The sequence below is a fragment of the Oryx dammah genome, unplaced genomic scaffold (assembly GCF_014754425.2).
Source record: "Oryx dammah isolate SB20612 unplaced genomic scaffold, SCBI_Odam_1.1 HiC_scaffold_13, whole genome shotgun sequence".
Lineage (NCBI taxonomy): Eukaryota > Metazoa > Chordata > Mammalia > Artiodactyla > Bovidae > Oryx > Oryx dammah.
In genome coordinates this window covers 25,244,191-25,262,338 of record NW_024070197.1, presented here as the reverse complement: position 1 = coordinate 25,262,338, position 18,148 = coordinate 25,244,191, and the positions used below count along the sequence as shown (strand labels likewise).

At 47.6% G+C, this 18,148-nt stretch overlaps 1 protein-coding gene across 6 annotated transcripts in view; it reads left to right on the top strand.

Moving 5' to 3' along the window:
• The window catches only part of ZNF23 (zinc finger protein 23), a 16,362-nt gene extending 9,461 nt beyond the window's left edge, over window positions 1-6,901 (top strand). For 3 of the 6 annotated variants that reach the window (XM_040254001.1, XM_040254002.1, XM_040254006.1), the window contains 3 exons: window positions 1,562-1,688; window positions 2,352-2,465; window positions 4,429-6,901. In XM_040254001.1, coding sequence (XP_040109935.1) covers window positions 1,562-1,688; window positions 2,352-2,465; window positions 4,429-6,245 — 2,058 coding nt within the window. In that variant the 3' untranslated portion in view covers window positions 6,246-6,901. Of the gene's footprint in view, window positions 1-1,511; window positions 1,689-2,351; window positions 2,466-4,428 lie in introns of all 6 variants that reach the window. The other 3 variants (XM_040254005.1, XM_040254004.1, XM_040254003.1) reach the window with 1 other exon arrangement.
• The last annotated feature ends 11,247 nt before the right edge of the window (window positions 6,902-18,148 follow it).

The window sequence follows — 18,148 nt, the reverse complement described above, 5'->3', positions numbered from 1 at the left end:
CCTGGAGAATCCCAGGGACGGGGGAGCCTGGTGGGCTGCCGTCTATGGGGTCACACAGAGTCGGACACAACTGAAGCGACTTAGCAGTAGCAGCCAACCCATCAACCATTCTAGTCCAATCTGAGCATTTCTGTGAGTCACTCATTGTGTGACCTGGATAAGTCAAATAACTTGGCAGTACAAAATGAAATGCCCTCAACACCAGCCACCACCCACTTTATCCGACAACCGGTGCTTCCTCCTGAATTCAAATCTCAGCTGGTGTCTCCCACCATAATCCGCATAAAAAAGAAACCTGGTGATTCATTCCTGGATCCTCCCTCCTTTGCCCCACCCCAATCCTTTGACTCACTGTCCTAGAGATTTTTATGTTAAGCATTACCTGAGTTATGTTAAGCATCCTCCTCTTTAGCAACCACTTGTCTTAATGAGGCCTACATCACCTAGACTGATGGGACTTTTTCTGAAGTAGTCACTCTGCTTTCACATCTCCCCTCAAAACTATTCCCTATATAGCCATAAGAAATCTGACTACATTATGGTCCCACATGTGACACAGGGCTGAACAGTAAAGAGTCATGCAATGGCTGGGTGACTGTGGACATGTCACTTCGATCCCCTCTGCCTTTTGTTTCTTTTGTGGCAGAATGAACACAACACAGTGCCTATCTCCCAGCACTGTAGTCAGGACTGAGTAATTCGTGTACAACTGAATAAGACAGATCCTGGTAGAGAATAGTTGAGAGGCAGATCGCTGCCGCTGTGTCCCAAAGGTGTTTCAGAAGGCTGAGGAAGGAGTCTGTGCTGAGTGTGGAGTGATGCAGAGGAGTAACTGAAAAGATGGTGACCTTTCTTCTTTCCCAAACCTCCTTGGAGAGACAGTAAAGTCTTGGGTGAAGTTGGACAAGATGAGGCTTGAATGGGAGAGGGTCACAGAAAACAGGCTTTCAGTGAAACCCATTTGGAAGCAGAATGGGCAGCCTTCTCTTACCCTACTCTCCACCCCGATGCTGCCCAGCTGATCTGGGCAGCACTGAGCTTCCTCTGCTGGAGGTGCTGGAGCAGAGGCTGTGCACCCTCTCATAGAGGGAGCATGATAGAAATCTATGGCAGGTGGGGGTGGATGTGATAGAAGCCATGGATATGCTTTGGAGCTGGCTTGAGGGTGAGGGCAAGGTGCAGTAAGCTGGGCGCAGAAGGCAAGACCTCAAGGCCAGGAGTGCGAAGCCTATAGGTGGGTCCAGTGCTGCTTCCGCCAGTGAGGGGCATGGTAGCTTAACTGAAAGAAAGCAGTTGCATTGGGAGAACTCAGTCATGTGAATTTGTTTTCTCATTTCAACTTAATGTCATCTTTTGTAAGTATGAAATATGGCATGAGGTTTCTCTGCTGTGAGCCAGATATGCCATGCCTTACATTCCAGGTATATTTTGTAAATATTTTCCCCTGTTACCTCTGTGCTCTCCACAAGCGCCTCCTCAAGCCCTCATACTGCCCTCTGCCCCTCACCTAGGGCATGAGCCATGGAATTGGCCGTAGGGCAGCAGGAACCTGTTGTTTCAGAAGTCGGTGACCTTCGAGGATGTGGCTGTGTACTTCACCCAGACGGAGTGGGATGGCCTGTCCACTGCACAGAGGGCCCTGTACAGGGATGTGATGCTGGAGAATTATGGGAATGTGGCTTCCCTGGGTAAGCACTTTCTCCCCCTGGGCTCAGACTGCTTATTAGGGTTTCCTGGCTTCCTTTCCCTTTACTGGTTGCAAGGGGGCTTCTGGTAATCCTTTACAGAGTAGGAACCTCAGGAGCTGATTGCTAATCCCCTAGACCCAGGGGTTGCTGGGAAGGATGAACCCTAAGCCCTTTCGGGGCCAATATAGGACTCTGCTGGGACTGGCATGCACTCTTGATTCACCCTATAGGCTGTTCTGCATACAGAGAGGAAAAAAAGCAACTTCCTGTTCTGCAGTGTTACCTTCAGGTTCCCCCTCACCCAACCTGCATCTCTTGAGTCTTTCTAGGAATCTCAGTGTACTTGGAATATTATTTAGGCCATGGTCAAAAAATGGTATCTGTCCCTTTAGGCAGAATGTCTTTATTTGCCCTGTATGAAGTGTCTCAGTCTGGCCCTGCCCAAATCCTCCCACATCTTCTCAAGCTTCTGCCTCCAACCCCACCCTACACATACACTTTCTACCCACCCACCCCATCCCCTTTCCCATAGTTCTTAGGCACAGGACCCTGCTAGGGCTCGTTCCTTCTCTCCCCATTACTGAAACAATCTGAGAAGAGGTTTAGGAAGTCAGCTGTGGGAGATTATTCACCTGCCTTTCCTTTTCCCTTTCCCTGAAACAGGATTTCCCCTTCTCAAACCTGCTGTGATCTCACAACTGGAGGGAGGAGGTGAACTGGAGGGCCCATCTCCACTGGCCTCTGGAGTAGGCACAGGCCCCCAGGGCCTCGGAACTGGTAAGGGAGGCACACATTGCCCTTATGCTGGAAAGTAGTTTAACCCTTTAGGAAGAAAGTCAACTTCAGCAACATAGAAGGATGCCATGTTTATTGGCGAGGTGTACAGAGTAACATTTAAATAAATTTTGATTTCTAGAGATAGGAACATTTGAGACCTTTCTGTTTCTGTAGTTCGCTATTTCTTTATAATTCCAAGAACAGATCTTTTTTTGAATGCTTCATTCTAATTCTTTCAATCCTAATTTTGTTATTCTACCTTTCTGAAACAAAAGGAATGGATTCAATACTTCTTTGGGTCTTTGCTATTTTCTATGCACTATCTACTTAATATGAAGGATACAGAATTAAGTCTTTTAACCTAGGCTTTGGAGTAGACTTTCTCAGATCCAGTCCTAACTGTGCTACTTCATAGTTGTGTGACTTTGAGCAGGTCTGTTAATTTGTCTTGAGCAGGTCTGTTAATTTGTCTTCTGTAAATCCGCTGGATCATGGAAAAAGCAAGGGAGTTCCAGAAAAACATCTATTTCTGCTTTATTGACTATGCCAAAGCCTTTGACTGTGTGGATCACAATAAATTGTGGAAAATTCTGAAAGAGATGGGAATACCAGACCACCTGACCTGCCTCTTGAGAAATCTGTATGCAGGTCAGGAAGCAACAGTTAGAACTGGACATGGAACAACAGACTGGTTCCAAATAGGACAAGGAGTATGTCAAGGCTGTATATTGTCACCTTGCTTATTTAACTTATATGCAGAGAACATCATGAGAAACCCTGGACTGGAAGAAACACAAGCTGGAATCAAGATTGCCGGGAGAAATATCAATAACCTCAGATATGCAGATGACACCACCCTTATGGCAGAAAGTGAAGAGGAACTCAAAAGCCTGTTGATGAAAGTGAAGTGGAGAGTGAAAAAGTTGGCCTAAAGCTCAACATTGAGAAAACGAAGATCATGGCATCTGGTCCCATCACTTCATGGGAAATAGATGGGGAAACAGTGTCAAACTTTATTTTTTTGGGCTCCAAAATCACTGCAGATGGTGACTGCAGCCATGAAATTAAAAGACGCTTACTCCTTGGAAGAAAAGTTATGACCAACCTAGATAGCATATTCAAAAGCAGAGACATTACTTTGCTGACTAAGGTCCGTCTAGTCAAAGCTATGGTTTTTCCTGTGGTCATGTATGGATGTGAGAGTTGGACTGTGAAGAAGGCTGAGCGCCAAAGAATTGATGCTTTTGAACTGTGGTGTTGGAGAAGACTCTTGAGTCCCATTTGCTTCCTAGTGCTGTCAGTACTTGCCATGCCTTGTTGCCACATGTTGGATTCTGTGCCTTTTCCTTCTTAAGCAATTTCTGTTTTTATTAACAGAAACTGCAAAGTGTAGTAAAATATGATGTGATAGAAGGAATGTTGATCTGGCAGATAAGACCTAGAATTTTGTCCCACTGCTGTTATTCTTAACCTTCCTGTTACTGGCTATTGGTTTAGAGACCGCTGATCTTTAAAAATCACTACTTTACTATTTGTAATATTTGTACATGCTCAAAACAGTACAAAAAGTGCATAAGTGGAAGCAGTGGGGAAGTTTCCCAAAATTCCTGTGCCAGTTTGTTCAGTTTCTTGTGTATTCTTGCAGTAGATTTCTAGCCATGTTCAAATAGACGTATGTTGGCCCTTTTCACTTTCTGTACACAAATGGAAGATATTTTACATACTATATCTCAAGTTGTTTTTCCAGTAAACAATGTATCTGACATCTTTTCACATCAGCACACATGGGTTTATTTCATTTTTTTAAATAAGTATATATTATTCCAGCTTTAGATTCTTTGGCCCAATCTGGTGATTTTAAAGAGCCCTCTCGATTACTTTGATTATGTATTTTGTCACAGTTCTTTTTCTTTTTTTAAACATGGTTCTTACATGATATTTTATGTTTTGTTTTTTATATTAGATATTGATATCCAGTTCAGTTCAGTCGCTCAGACTGACAATAATTTGACAGAAGAAATGTATGAAGAAAAATATAATATATCATATGAACTTCAGAGGAACTCTTTTCAGGAAACAGACTTTTCAGAAACCTATATCCTAGAGAAACACCAGGAGGTCCACTCAGTAGGAAGCGTGAAGAAAGAAAACAGCAATGTCATTGACGGGATGGTGAAAGACAGTACTAGCCCCATGGAGGAGTGTTTCTTTAGTCAGAGTCCAAATTTGAATCAGTGTCATACCATCTCCACTGGCGAGCAGCCCCCTGAGTGTACAGGACGGGAGAAAGCCTTCAGCTGTGACACAAAACTTATTCAACAGGAAATAATTAATTCTGGGGAAAGACCTTTTAAATGTGAAGAATTAATGGAAAACTTTAGCTATAATTCTCAGCTTAATCAGGGTCAAGGTAGCTACACTGGAGAGAAGCCCCATCAGTATAAGGAGTGTGGCAAAGCCTTTAGCATCAGTGCAAAATTAATTTGGCATCAAAGACTTCACAGTGGGGAGAAGCCCTTCAAATGTGTAGAGTGCGGTAAAAGCTTCAGTTACAGTTCCCATTATATTACACATCAGACAACCCACAGTGGGGAGAAGCCCTATCAGTGTAAGGTGTGTGGAAAAGCCTTCAGTGTTAATGGGAGTCTAAGTAGGCATCAGAGAATCCATACAGGAGAGAGGCCCTATCAGTGCAAGGACTGTGGGAGCAGCTTTAACTGCAGTTCTGCGTATATCATACATCATAGAATCCACACTGGAGAGAAACCTTATGAGTGTAATGACTGTGGGAGAGCTTTCAATGTTAATGCAAAATTAATTCAACATCAGCGGATCCACACTGGAGAGAAACCTTATGAATGTACTGAATGTGGGAGAGGCTTCAGGTGCAGTTCCCAGCTTAGGCAGCATCAGAGCACCCACACTGGAGAGAGGCCCTTTCAGTGTAAGGAGTGTGGAAAGGCCTTTAGTAGTAATGCAAAACTCATTCAGCATCAAAGAATTCACACAGGGGAGAAACCCTATGAGTGTACTGAATGTGGAAAAGCCTTTGGCGTCAAAGGGAAATTAAGCCAGCACCAGAGAATCCACACGGGTGAGAAACCCTATGAGTGTAAAGAATGTGGCAAAACCTTCAGATGTAACTCCCAGCTTCGGCAGCATCTGAGAATCCACACCGGGGAGAAGCCCTACGAGTGTAATGAGTGTGGAAAGGCCTTCAACGTTAATGCGAAGTTAATGCAGCATCAGAGGATTCACACTGGGGAGAAACCCTTTGAATGTAATGAGTGTGGGAAATGCTTTACTTCTAAAAGAAACCTACTTGATCATCACCGAATCCACACTGGAGAAAAGCCCTACCAATGTAAGGAATGTGGGAAAGCCTTTAGCATCAATGCTAAACTAACTAGGCATCAGAGAATACACACTGGGGAGAAACCTTTCAAATGTATGGAATGTGAGAAAGCATTCAGCTGTAGTTCTGACTATATTGTGCATCAGAGAATCCATACTGGAGAGAAACCCTTTCAGTGTAAGGAGTGTGGAAAAGCCTTCCATGTTAATGCTCATTTAATTCGGCATCAAAGAAGCCACACTGGGGAGAAACCCTTCAGATGTGTGGAGTGTGGCAAAGGCTTCAGCTATAGTTCTGACTGTATTATACATCAGACGGTACATACTTGGAAGAAACCGTTTGTGTGTAATGTGTGTGGGAAAGCCTTCAGGTTTAGCTTCCAACTTAGTCAGCATCAGAGCATCCACAGTGAAGAAAAGTCCTAATGAAAGGGATATAGAAAATTGTCAGCATTAATGCTGAACTGGATCAAGTGTCCTCAGATTCACCGTGGTGGAAAACCCTGAAAGGGAAATTAATATGGCCAAGTCTTCATAGGGAAACAAATCTTTTTCATTTTACTCAATTTTAAGTCAGGAATGATGACCAGTTTTCAAATAACATCCAAAAATAAACAGTTTGGTTTATGCCAACAACCAATAGAAAATATAATGAAGGAAAATATTCCATTCCCAATAGCATCAAGAAGAGTCAATTTTCTGGGTATAAACTTATGTAGGACTTATGTGGAGAACTTACAGATCACCACTGAGGGCCACAAAAGGGAAGTTAAATGGAAGAGAGCAATACCTTCTTAGATAGAAAAACTCTTTACTTGCCTAAATTAATTTATTGCCCTTTAATTTTTTACAACAAGCATGCATCAGTTTGTAAAGAGGTATAACAATAAAGCTTTCCTTAAGGGAAAAATATGAATAAATCTTTTTATTTTCATGCAATGGAGAAAACCTTTCTAAGCATCAGATGAAAGCTAGAAACCAACCATGAGGGAAAATACTGATAAATTGGCTTTTCAAAATTGAATCTTTATGCTTTTGTTTTGAATAACTCAAAATAAAAGATAAAGCACCAAAAGTGGAAATAAATTTGTAAAATTCATGTTATTAACATGTACGTAATATACAGAGATGAGAAATTACAGTTATGAGAAATTCTAAAACCCAGCAAACAACAATAGCAAGCAGCTTTTAAAAAAGATCTAAAAGTGACAAAGGAAGATGTTCAGTCTCAGGAGTACTCTAAGGAGTAAAAATTAAAAGCATACAGTCACACATAGTAAGCCCTCAAACCTCTGTCCCACATCAAGATGAACACAGACTCTCAGACACACAGTATACCCCACAGCACCCCTTTCAAACCCATACCTGCTCCTGCACTCTCTGTAGCTTAGAAGACCAGTGTTTTCTGGGAGTACTGTTTTGTGTACCTCAGAGAAACCACTCCTGCCAGAAAGCTAATGACATGGTGTAGCACCTCAGCAGAATGTCCAGGACCACTGTGTAAGTGACCCCTCCCCACCCAACTCCAGCTTCTGGAAGCTGCACATGGGTGGAGGCAGACCCTGGAGGCCCCCCGGACACGGGAGAGCATAGTGCTTCACCCAGTCATCTTGGCCTACTCCTCTGGGCAGTTCTAGACCACACAGACCCAGAAGTGCCCCAGGCCATAGGAACCAAGTTCATTTATTTACAGAAACACTGAAAACCAGAGACAGATGGCACTGCCCCTGGTCACACAGCAAATCACTGGCTAGCTAATGTGTCCCATTACCCAGGCGAGAGAAGAGGGTAGAAGGCTGTGGCTCACCCCACCCCTCCTTGGTCATGAATATTCTCCAGCTGGTCTCTGGATGTGACAGGGGAGATGGGGACAGGAAGTCCTGCAGTCCTGGCTCCAGGTGGAGTCTTAGCACCGTCTCTGCTGTGGCAGGACCAAGGCAGGGATTCTAGGAAGGCTGAGAATCCCTGAGGACGGAACCTACCTTCCAGATCTGCCCCCAAATCCTGTGTGAACTTGGCCTCTGGGTCTCAAGGCTATTGATCTGCAGGATTGGGGCTGGACCTAGGGTGTAAGGCCCATTTCACCCAGACGGCTCCTGAGAGTTTTCTCCTCTGTAGCTTTGTTACTATCCATGGCAGGTCCCCTGCTAAGATCCCAAGGATACGAGGGTGAAGAAAGCAGATAACTGCAGTCTCATGAAGTCATGTGGTCCCTATGGCCCAGAAGTCCTGACACCCTGTCGCCTCGATGTTCACTACTCCAGCGAAGAAGCTGCCTGGGTCCAGTTGAGGCCTTCCAGAGACTAAGAAGAGCCATGGCACTAGAGACCTCCCAAAAGCACTTCTTTTCTCAACAGGAGCCATGAGCCTGGAAGGGTCAGGATTAAATCAAGTGTCTCTCTCAGTCCAGGTAAGCATGTTCCATCCCTGCAGCACAGGGCACCCTTCTGCCCAGGCCTGTCACACTGGAAGGGACCTCAGAGAATACCTGATCCTGCCCTGTCCAGATCAGGAGGGAAAACTGAGGCTCAGAAGAAAACATGGCTGCTTCCGGGCATCCAGCAGGTCTGAGAAGCCTGGTGAGCAGAGGCCCAATCAGGGAGGGAGGGTGTGTGCAATGGGTGGAGGCAGGGCTTCTGTGACATCTGGTCGGGGTGGGGGTGGGTGGGGGGAACAAGAGACAGCACAGCCTCCCCTGGGTGGCAGCCCTCTCCTTGTGGTGGGGCCGGGGGTTCTGAGAAGAGGCTCCTAAGATGTTCCTATGACCTCTCCACCTCTGACATCCCTGTTCTTCGCAGACCATAGCCCCGCTCTGCTGTGCTTTCTTCTGACAAGGAACTGAGGACACCCCTTCCCTTACACAGTCCACTCAGTTCAATTGAACATTTGTGAACCCATCCACAGGCCAGGGTTGCCGAAGTGCCTGGGGAATCCAAGAGGAGCGAACTTCGGTCTTCTTCGCCGCAAGCTCCCTGCAGCCCCTTCCGCCTTCTCTCGGGCCCTATTCGCACCACAGACCACGTGGTCTCAGCAAATCCAACACCTCACAGGGTTCCTGGGGCTTCCGCCCGAGGTCTGAGCCCGCTCTGCGGGGACCCGGGGTTCTCCGCTTGCTCCTGGGCTTCGCGGGGCCGACTCTGAGTCCCGCTCCGGCTCTGGTTTCCCACCCTCCTCTCCCCGCTCACCAGCCCCTGCCCTGCGCAGGTCAGTGCTCAAGTGTTTACAGTGCCCCTGAAACGTGGCGGCCCCCCACGCCCCGCTCCTGGCCCCTGAAATCCCACCCACACTCAGCCGAAGCCCAGCCTCCAGGAAGGCCTTCCAGCGGCGCGGCCGCACTCACCTCTCTCGCCCCTCTCCTCGGCTCGCCAGGGTAAGGGGTCGTCCTGCCCAGGGTTTGACGCATCTGCCAGCCGTGCTGGCCGGGGGCTCCGGGGCCCACCTGCTGCAGGTGGGGGCCTGAGGCCCTGGGTCCCATCTGTCCTGGGCCATAGACGTGCGGCGCTGGCAGCCTCCAGTGGTTGCCTCCCTTCCCGTCGCCCTTGGGCGCGCGCCTTGTCGCCCTGGGATTCTGTTTTGGCCTCGAAGTGAGAGAGAGCGGAGAGGACGGGCCTGCGGGTCCAAGGCTCAGAGGCCGGCGCTGTGGGCACGAGGAGCCAGCCATTAAGACGAACAGACCGCCAGCTTGGCCCCTGCTGCCCCCGGCGGCCGGCCGGCTCACTGCAGGGCGGGAAGAAACGAACTAGGAGCGCGAGGTTGCCGGGGTCACCTTGGCGCGGGCCGGCTCTCCCTGCTCAGGGCCTGAGGAGTCTCCCGGGCGGAATCCTGGGGCAGCCGGTCTGAGCCCTTGACGGTAAGTCTCCTGTTGATCCGCGGAGTCGGGGTGGGGGAGGACACGATCTTAGAGACCAGGGCGCCGGGGTGGGAATCGTGTTGGGGGAATGCTGGGGTGCGTGAAGCCGCGGAATTGGACTGTATGCGGCCAGGACCCCGAGTTCTGCAGGTCAGTCCGAAGGATGCATAGAAGGCATTGCAAACTTTTCTTAAAAGAAGCACAAGCTATTTCCACCCTCACTCCTACCCCCCACGAAATCTGACTCGAGGCTTATATTGTGAACACAATATAGAGCTTCTGTAGGACTGCGTGCTGTGCTTAGTTGCTCAGTCGTGTCTGACTCTTTGCGATCCCATGGACTGTAGCCCACCAGACTGCTGTGTCCTTGGGGATTCTCTAGGCAAGAATACTGGAGTGCGTTGCCATGCTGTCTTCCAACCCTGGAATTGAACCCAGGTCTCCCATGTTGCAGGTGGGTTCTTTACTATCTGAAACACCAGGTGAACGCAGGTAAATAGAACTGCTGTAGAACTTTGAGGAGGGGGCAGTTCCAGGCCCCTGGGAGTAAGGGGAAAGGGCTTTGCTTAAACATCCCTTGGGAGGTAAGAAAGAGGTCGTTCCATCAGGAAAAGTGAAATGCAGAATTGAGAACACAGGCGTTCAGTAGCCAGGCTGTGGGGGTGAGATGGGTAGGAAGAACCTACAAGATGGGGGAGGTGGGACCCACCACCATGCTCTCCTGGGAAGGGCTCAAAGTAAGGAGTGGTGAGTTGGAGGCTCCTCACGACAGGAAGGGAGGAAGAGAGAGGAAGCAAAGGGACCCACGGAACTGTGAGGAGTGTCCTTTACCTGGAGAACTTTTTCCCTCCCCCTTCACACACCTCAGCCAAAGGCCACCTCCCCTTTGCTGGCCTCCCTGATCTCCTTGGTTGGTTAGCACTGTGTCCCCTGTTCTGGGTCCTCACCTCACCTCCGTCTAATTGATATCATTTTCTGCCTTCTCTACTTGGAGCTGCTGGTTTACTGACTCACCTTGCGGACCGCAAGCTTATTGTGGGTAACTCATTGGATGAGCCCGGAACTTCAGTTTGGTTCAGTCGCTCAGTCATGTGTGACTGTTTGCGACCCCATGAACTGCAGCACACCAGGCTTCCCTGTCCATCGCCAACTCCTGGAACTTACTTAAACTCATGTCCATATGGTTGGTGATGCCATCCAACCATCTCATCCTCTGTTGTCCCCTTCTCCTCCTGCCTTCGATCTTTCCCAGCATCAGGGTTTTTTCCAATGAATCAGTTCTTCACATCATGTAGCCAAAGTATTGGAGTTTCAGCTTCAGCATCAGTCCTTCCAGTGATATTCAGGACTGATTTCCTTTAGGATGACTGGTTGGATATCCTTGCAGTCCAAGGGACTCTCAGGAGTCTTCTCCAACACTACAGTTCCAACACCACCTTCAACATTCATAAGCTGGGTGGAACTTGCCTGTGAATAATTTCTGTTGAGTGGGTAATGCCAGTGAATTAGTAAGGGAAGAAGTGTTTCGTGCCTGTGTTTATATGGTTTATACATTTTCATCCAAAACAGGGGCCCTAGTCAGTTCTCTGGAGGCTCTCCTGCAGAAAGAAATTCCAGGGTGGGGGAGTGGCACCCTGAGTACAACCATCAAGTGCTTTGGGATATGAATACAAATATCTTCAGTTCAGTTCAGTTCAGTTGCTCAGTCGTCTCTGCGACCCCATGAATTGCAGCATGCCAGGCCTCCCTGTCCATCACCAACTCCCAGAGTTCACTCAGCTCACATCCATCGAGTCGGTGATGCCATCCAGCCATCTCATCCTCTGTCGTCCCCTTCTCCTCCTGCCCCCAATCCCTCCCAGCATCAGAGTCTTTTCCAATGAGTCAACTCTTCACATAAGGTGGCCAAAGTACTGGAGTTTCAGCTTTAGCATCATTCCTTCCAAAGAACACCCAGGACTGATCTCCTTTGGAATGGACTGGTTGGATCTCCTTGCAGTCCAAGGGACTCTCAAGAGTCTTCTCGAACACCACAGTTCATAAGCATTAATTCTTAAGCCCTCAGCTTTCTTCACAGTCCAACTCTCATACCCATACATGACTACTGGAAAAACCATAGCCTTGACTAGATGGGCCTTTGTTGGCAAAGTAATGTCTCTGCTTTTGAGTATGCTATCTAGGTTGGTCATAACTTTTCTTCCAAGGAGTAAGCATCTTTTAATTTCATGGCTGCAATCACCATCTGCAGTAATTTTGGAGCCCAGAAAAATAAAGTCTGACACTGTTTTCACTGTTTCCCCAGCTATTTCCCATGAAGAGATGCTAAGTGGTTAGAATTGGGTTGCTTTTTGATTGCCCACCAGAGGGCGAACAAACCCTTGCCCGTTAGACTGTCGCTGGCCAGGGTCTCTGGGCACGGAGGGGTACCTACCTGCATCTTGCTGGTTCTTCTCTCACTGAAGCAAAGGTGAGAAAACTACCAGCTAAACTGTTTGGGGTTTGGTGGATGAAGAGGAAGAAGGGAAAATGCTACCCTACTGGGACTTGCACGGCCTCTAACTCATTAACACAAAGTCTGTTTTCATTGGTTTTCTAATTGTGGTACGATACATATAACATGAACTTTACCGTTTTAACTATTTTAAAGTGGCATTTGTACTTTTACAGCGCACTGATCACTACTATCTAGTTTCAGACCTTTTCATCACCCCAGAAAGAACCCCATGACTATTAAGCAGTTGCTCCCTGTACCCCCACCCCCACCTTCCAATCCCTAGAAACCACTAATCTGCTTTCTCTATATATAGATTTGACTATTCTGGGTATTTCATGTAAATGGTCTCTGATCTCTGTTGTGGCTCAGATGGTAAAGAATCTGCCTGCAGTGCAGGAGACCCTGGTTTGATCCCTGTATCAGAAAGATCCCTTGGAGAAGGGAATGGCAACCCACTCCAGTATTCTTGCCTGGAGAATTCCATGGACAGAGGAGCCTGGGGTTTGGTGGATGAAGAGGAAGAAGGAGAAAATGGGGTCCATGGGGTCACAAGGAGTTGGACATGACTGACTGAAGAACACTTTCATTTTCATTCTGGGTATTTCGTGTAAATGTCCTCATACAATATGGAGCTATTGAGTCTGTTTTTTTACTGAGTGTAATGTTTTCAAGGTTCATCTAAGTTGTAGCATGTATGTGTCCTTCCTTTATTTTTATTGGTGACTGATATTCTAGTGTATGGATATACCACATCTTGCCTATCTATCCGTTTGTTGATGGACTCTTGGGTTGTTTGTTTGTACCTGTTGGCTATTGGGAATAATGGTGCTGTGAACACTGGTATAGAAAAATCTGTTTGAGCCTCTGTTTTCAGTTCTTTTACGTATATACCTAGGAGTGGAATTGCTGGGTCACATGGTAATTCTGTTTAAGTTAGTGGTTTTGGCTGCTCTGGGTCTTTGTTGCAGTGCACAGGCTGTTCCTTGCTGTGCAGAGCTCTTCCTTGCTGCGCACAGGCTTTCTCTAGTGGAGGTGAGCAGGGTCTACTCTCTAGTTGTGGTGGGTGGGCTTCTCACTGTGGTGGCGTCTCTTTTTGCAGAGCACGGGCTCTAGGGTGCATGGGCTTCAGTAGTTGTGATGCATGCATGGGCTTAGTTGCCCTGTGGAATTTTAGTTCACCAACAAAGATCAAACCCATATCCCCTGCCTTGGAAGGTAGGTTCTTTACTGCCAGGCAAGTCCCCACTTCCATTCTTATCAGAAGTTGACAATTCAACTCTTAGCATTCTCATGTCTGTCCTGAGAGTGCCCAGAAAGCACCCCTCCAGGCTGCTGCAGCCAAGTGGCCCCTGTTCCTATCATCCTCTGTCTCCCTGCACTCCAATAGAAGGCTGTGTGGGGTTGTGCAAATCTGGTCTCAAACTCTTAACTCTAGCCCTTCCTTGCTGTGTGATCTTGAGCAAGTTATTCAAACTCTCAAAGCTTTAGCTCCCTTCAGTGTAACCTCCCTCCTGGGTCAGCTCTGAGAGTGGGCTATGATGATGATGCAGAAAATGAACGTCTAGTGCCCAGCAGTGTTCTGGATTGTGATCCAGACCCTAGGCCCCTTCTATGAACCCTCTTCTCCAGGGGCTGCCTTGCCGACCACTGGGGTCCTCTCACTGGCCTCTCTCAGGCTGGCAGGCTGTCTGAAAGTGACAGATGTGGTCTTTTTTTTTTTTTTTTCATAATTTTTTTTTTTTTTTTCAAAACAGAGGTCCTAGATGAGAGAACAAACAGCATGAGGGTGGAAACATGGAGCCTCGACAGGGACAATTCTCTATCTTTTTTTTTTTTTTTTTTTTTAATATTTAGTTATTTGGCTGCACCCGGCCTTAGTTGGAGCATGTGGGATCGTTTAGCCGCTGCGTGTGGGATCTTGTTCCCTGACCAGGGATCAAATCTTGGCCCCCTGTGTTGGGAGCTGGGAGCATCAAGTCTTAGCCACTGAACCACTAGGGAAGTCACCTAGGGATAGACCTTAAATACAGGCATTATCTAGAAGACCATAGGCAGCGATAATAGTTTTGGAGACAAGGGCTGTGTTCATGAGTGGGGAGAGAGAAAGGGAGAGACAGAGAGCTTTGGATATTGGAAGTCAGGGGTGGTAAAAGATTTCTTTGTAAGCAGCAGCAATTTCAGTACTTCAAAAGAAGGAAGGGAACAAGTGAGAAAAAGCAGAACAGAAGTGAGTGTGTTCAGTGGGAGGGGTGGGGCATGACTGGAGGTGAACAAGAGGAGCAGAGCAGGAGAGGTCCGGGCTCATCACCCCTTCCCCTCTTGCCAGAAAAGGACCACCAAACAGAGGGATTTAGGTGGTGCCTTTCCAGTGGGCTCCCCAGACCACTAGCAGCAGCGTCACCCTCACTGGGGAAGTTGCTAGAAATATCAAGTCTCAGATCCCACACCAGTTCAGTTCAGTTCAGTCCCTCAGTTGTGTCCAACTCGGCGACCCCACAGACTGCAGCACACCAGGCTTCCCTGTCCATCACCAACTCCCGGAACTTATTCAGACTCATGTCCTTTGAGTCAGTGATGCCATCCAACTATCTCTTCCTCTGTCATCCCCTTCTCCTCCCACCTTCAGTCTTTCCCATCATCAAGGTCTTTTTAAAAGAGTCATTTCTTTGCATCATGTGGCCAAAGAATTGGAGTTTCAGCTTCAGCATCAGTCCTTCCAGTGAATATTCAGGACTGATTTCCTTTAGGATGTATTTCCTTTAGGATGTGAAGAGAAGCGCAAGGCAAAGGAGAAAAGGAAAGATATACCCATTTGAATGCAGAGTTCCAAAGAATAGCAAGGCTAGATAAGAAAGCCTTCCTCGACAATCAATGCAAAGAAATAGATGAAAACAATAGAATGGGAAAGACTAGAGATGTCTTCAAGAAAACAAGAGATACCAAGGGAACATTTCATGCAAAGATGGGAACAATAAAGGACAGAAATGATATGGACCTAACAGAAGCAGACGATATTAAGAAGAGATGTCAAGAATACACAGAAGAACTATACAGAAAAGATCTTCATGACCCAGATAATCGTGATGGTGTGATCACTCACCTGGAGCCAGACCACCCCAGGGCCACAGAATCAGAATCTCCTGGGGTGGGCCCAGTGCTGGGTTTTTTTTACAAGCCCTCCAGGTGTTGAGCACTCCAATGTAAGAATCACTGGTGAGGCCTCTGCAGAGAAGAGTTCCCTGATCCTCACTTTCTGTGAGAGATGAGAGGTGACAGGGCTGGCCTCCCCGTGTCCAGGGGGTTCACCTGGAGATGAGAATGTGAAACTGCTTCCAGGTGTAGCTCCACCCAGCTCTCCATGTTTGCGCAGACACTGGCTCGCGTGGGGTGCCCCGAACCCATTCCTTGAAAAATGTCTCACTGCACCTGACCTCCTGCCATGAATTTATTGGGCAGATCCCAGTCTTATCCCAGGACTCTTATCCCAGCCTTATCAGTAAAGGCAGCCCAGCTCTGCGGTGGCTGAGGTCACGCCCGGTAACTGACGAGACATCCAGGGCCCTACACCTGACCCAGGGCTTAATTATCAATTAGTCTAAACTAGCAGCCTGCAGCACAAGAGGCAGTGCCTGAATGAGGGAGGGGTGGATGACGCTGGAGGAAGAGATTCCCGTTACTAACCAGATGTGTGCAGTTCTCACCTCCTGTCTCCAGGGTCTTAGCTGCCTACGGAGGTGAGTTGCATGCTGTGAGGGACTGGTGAGTGCTCGTCTTGCTGGCAGGGTGAATCTCTGCTCTAGCATTTTGTGCTGAAGCTTGAGAAAGAGAGTTGCCTTTATTCCCAGTTCTGAGGGTGGAGCAGAGAAGGGAATTGGTGATGCTGACTCTTCCTTGGACACTTTAGAAAGCCTTGTCTTATTCTTAGGATGTAATCCTTCTCATCCATGAAATCCTGTCTAAATGGCTTCATTGCCTTTAAGCTTTACGCACACGTGGGCCTGGGCTCTTGCCCATCTCTCTCTGTGCATCCCCATCCCCCTGGCTGGAAAGGTGTGTGCTCTGTCCTTCCACCACCCTCATGGCCAGCCCAGACCTGGTGTCCCAGTTAAAGGAGACTGCTGCATGTCTTGGCAAGTTTGCTGAATTATTGAAACAAGTAATTAAGAGTTGGGCTTCCCTGGTGGCTCAGTGGTGGGAACTCCACCTGCCAGTGCAGGAGACCTGGGTTTGATCCCTGGGTGGGGAAGATCCCCTGAAGAAGGAAATGGCAACCCACTCCAGTATTGTTGCCTGGAGAATCCCATGGACAGAGGAGCCAGGGGGGCTACGTCCTTGGGGTCTTAGAGTTGGTGGACACAACTTAGCAATTAAACAATAACAACAATTAAGAATTATGAGAACCTCAAATTGCCAGTTGGGGGAAATGACAAAGAAAGGACCTGGTTGAGGAAAAAGGCTAATGGTCCAACAATTTTAATTTAGGTCTAAAGAGCCACAGGCATGCAAAATATATCCCAAGTTTTGCAGTGACATCCTCCTGCCATTCCTCTTTCCTACTTGTCAGTTTCTATTCCTAAGGGCAGCACCCTTCCTAATTTCTTAAGTCTATACAAGCATATGCAAAGATAGGTTATAATTTCCATCCTTTTACACCAAAGCTGTGCATTATACACATTGAATCCACTCCTTCCCCATTAACTTCCCTTGGAATTTTCCACGTCCAGACATCAGCGTCCTTATTCTTTTTCACAGTTGTGTCATATTCCACTTTACACATATTACTGTGACTTATTTTACCACTCCCTTCTTACAGATTTTGGGTTCGTCCAGTCATTTATCACAAGCAATGCTATAATGCTTCCATTTAGATGTAGATTATTTAGCTTATATTTGAGGGTAACTTGAGGATAAATTCCTGAAAGTGGAACTGCTGGGGGTTAGGTAACTACATCGAGACAGTGGTGGATAGTACCCTCCTTCCTCTGATGGGAAGGAAGGAAGGAGACGGTTGAGAGCCAGACACAGCAGGATTTGAAACTCTTCTCCGTGCTTTCTAGCTGATTGCCTACCCACTCAGAACCTCAGTGTTTAAAGCCTGTCACATGTGGCCCGCACAGGTGTGTGGATGAAATGGGACCAGCTATGTGAAGTATTTGATTCAGGGCCACAGGCACAGTGAAACCACCAAGTGTCAGGAGGAGCTTCCCAAGGGCAGGCAGCCTGGGTACCCCATGGTATCTGAGAGCTGAGGACCGAGCCTGGTTTTCAAGGCATTGGTCCCAACTGGAAGATCCTGTCTTCAGCCCTGCCTATTGTCTTGTCCCTACAGCTGCTGATCTGTCCTGTCAGCGGAACGCTGGGTCTCGCCTGGGACTTCTGGGGTTGGCTTTTGGGCAGCCTGAAGGAAGGCATTTGGTCTGCCTTCAGTCCTCAAAGCTCTGGTCCCTGGCACAGCCCTCAGATAAACGCACTATCTGCCTTGTATTAAGTGTTTGCCACTGGCCTTGTATCATTCTGAGTATTCCACATGCCAGTTTGCATTCAGTTCTCAGAATTAACTCCTAGGATGGGAAAGATTAAATCCCCACCAGCCAACTTCTTCATCCTTCTGCAGCCTCGCCTGAGGCTTGATGCATGACCACTGAGTTCTTCCATGCTGTCCCCTCTAGGGGAGAGAGACCCCGTGATATGTGTATGGTTTCCTGTGGCCTCATGTTTCTTTTACCCGGTGGATGAACCCTCATTTGAAAATGCTGTGCAGTGGTCAAGAATATGCCTGCCAGTGCAGGAGACACGGGTTCGATCCCTGGGTCAGGAAGATCCTCTGGAGTGGGAAATGGCAACCCACTCCAGTATTCTTGCCTGGAGAATCCCATGGACAGAGGAGCCTGGTGGGCTACAGTCCGTGGGGTTGCAAAGAGTTGGACTCTACTGAGCATGCAAGCATGATCGTGGCTCAACAGTGTGTATGCGCTTAATGCCACT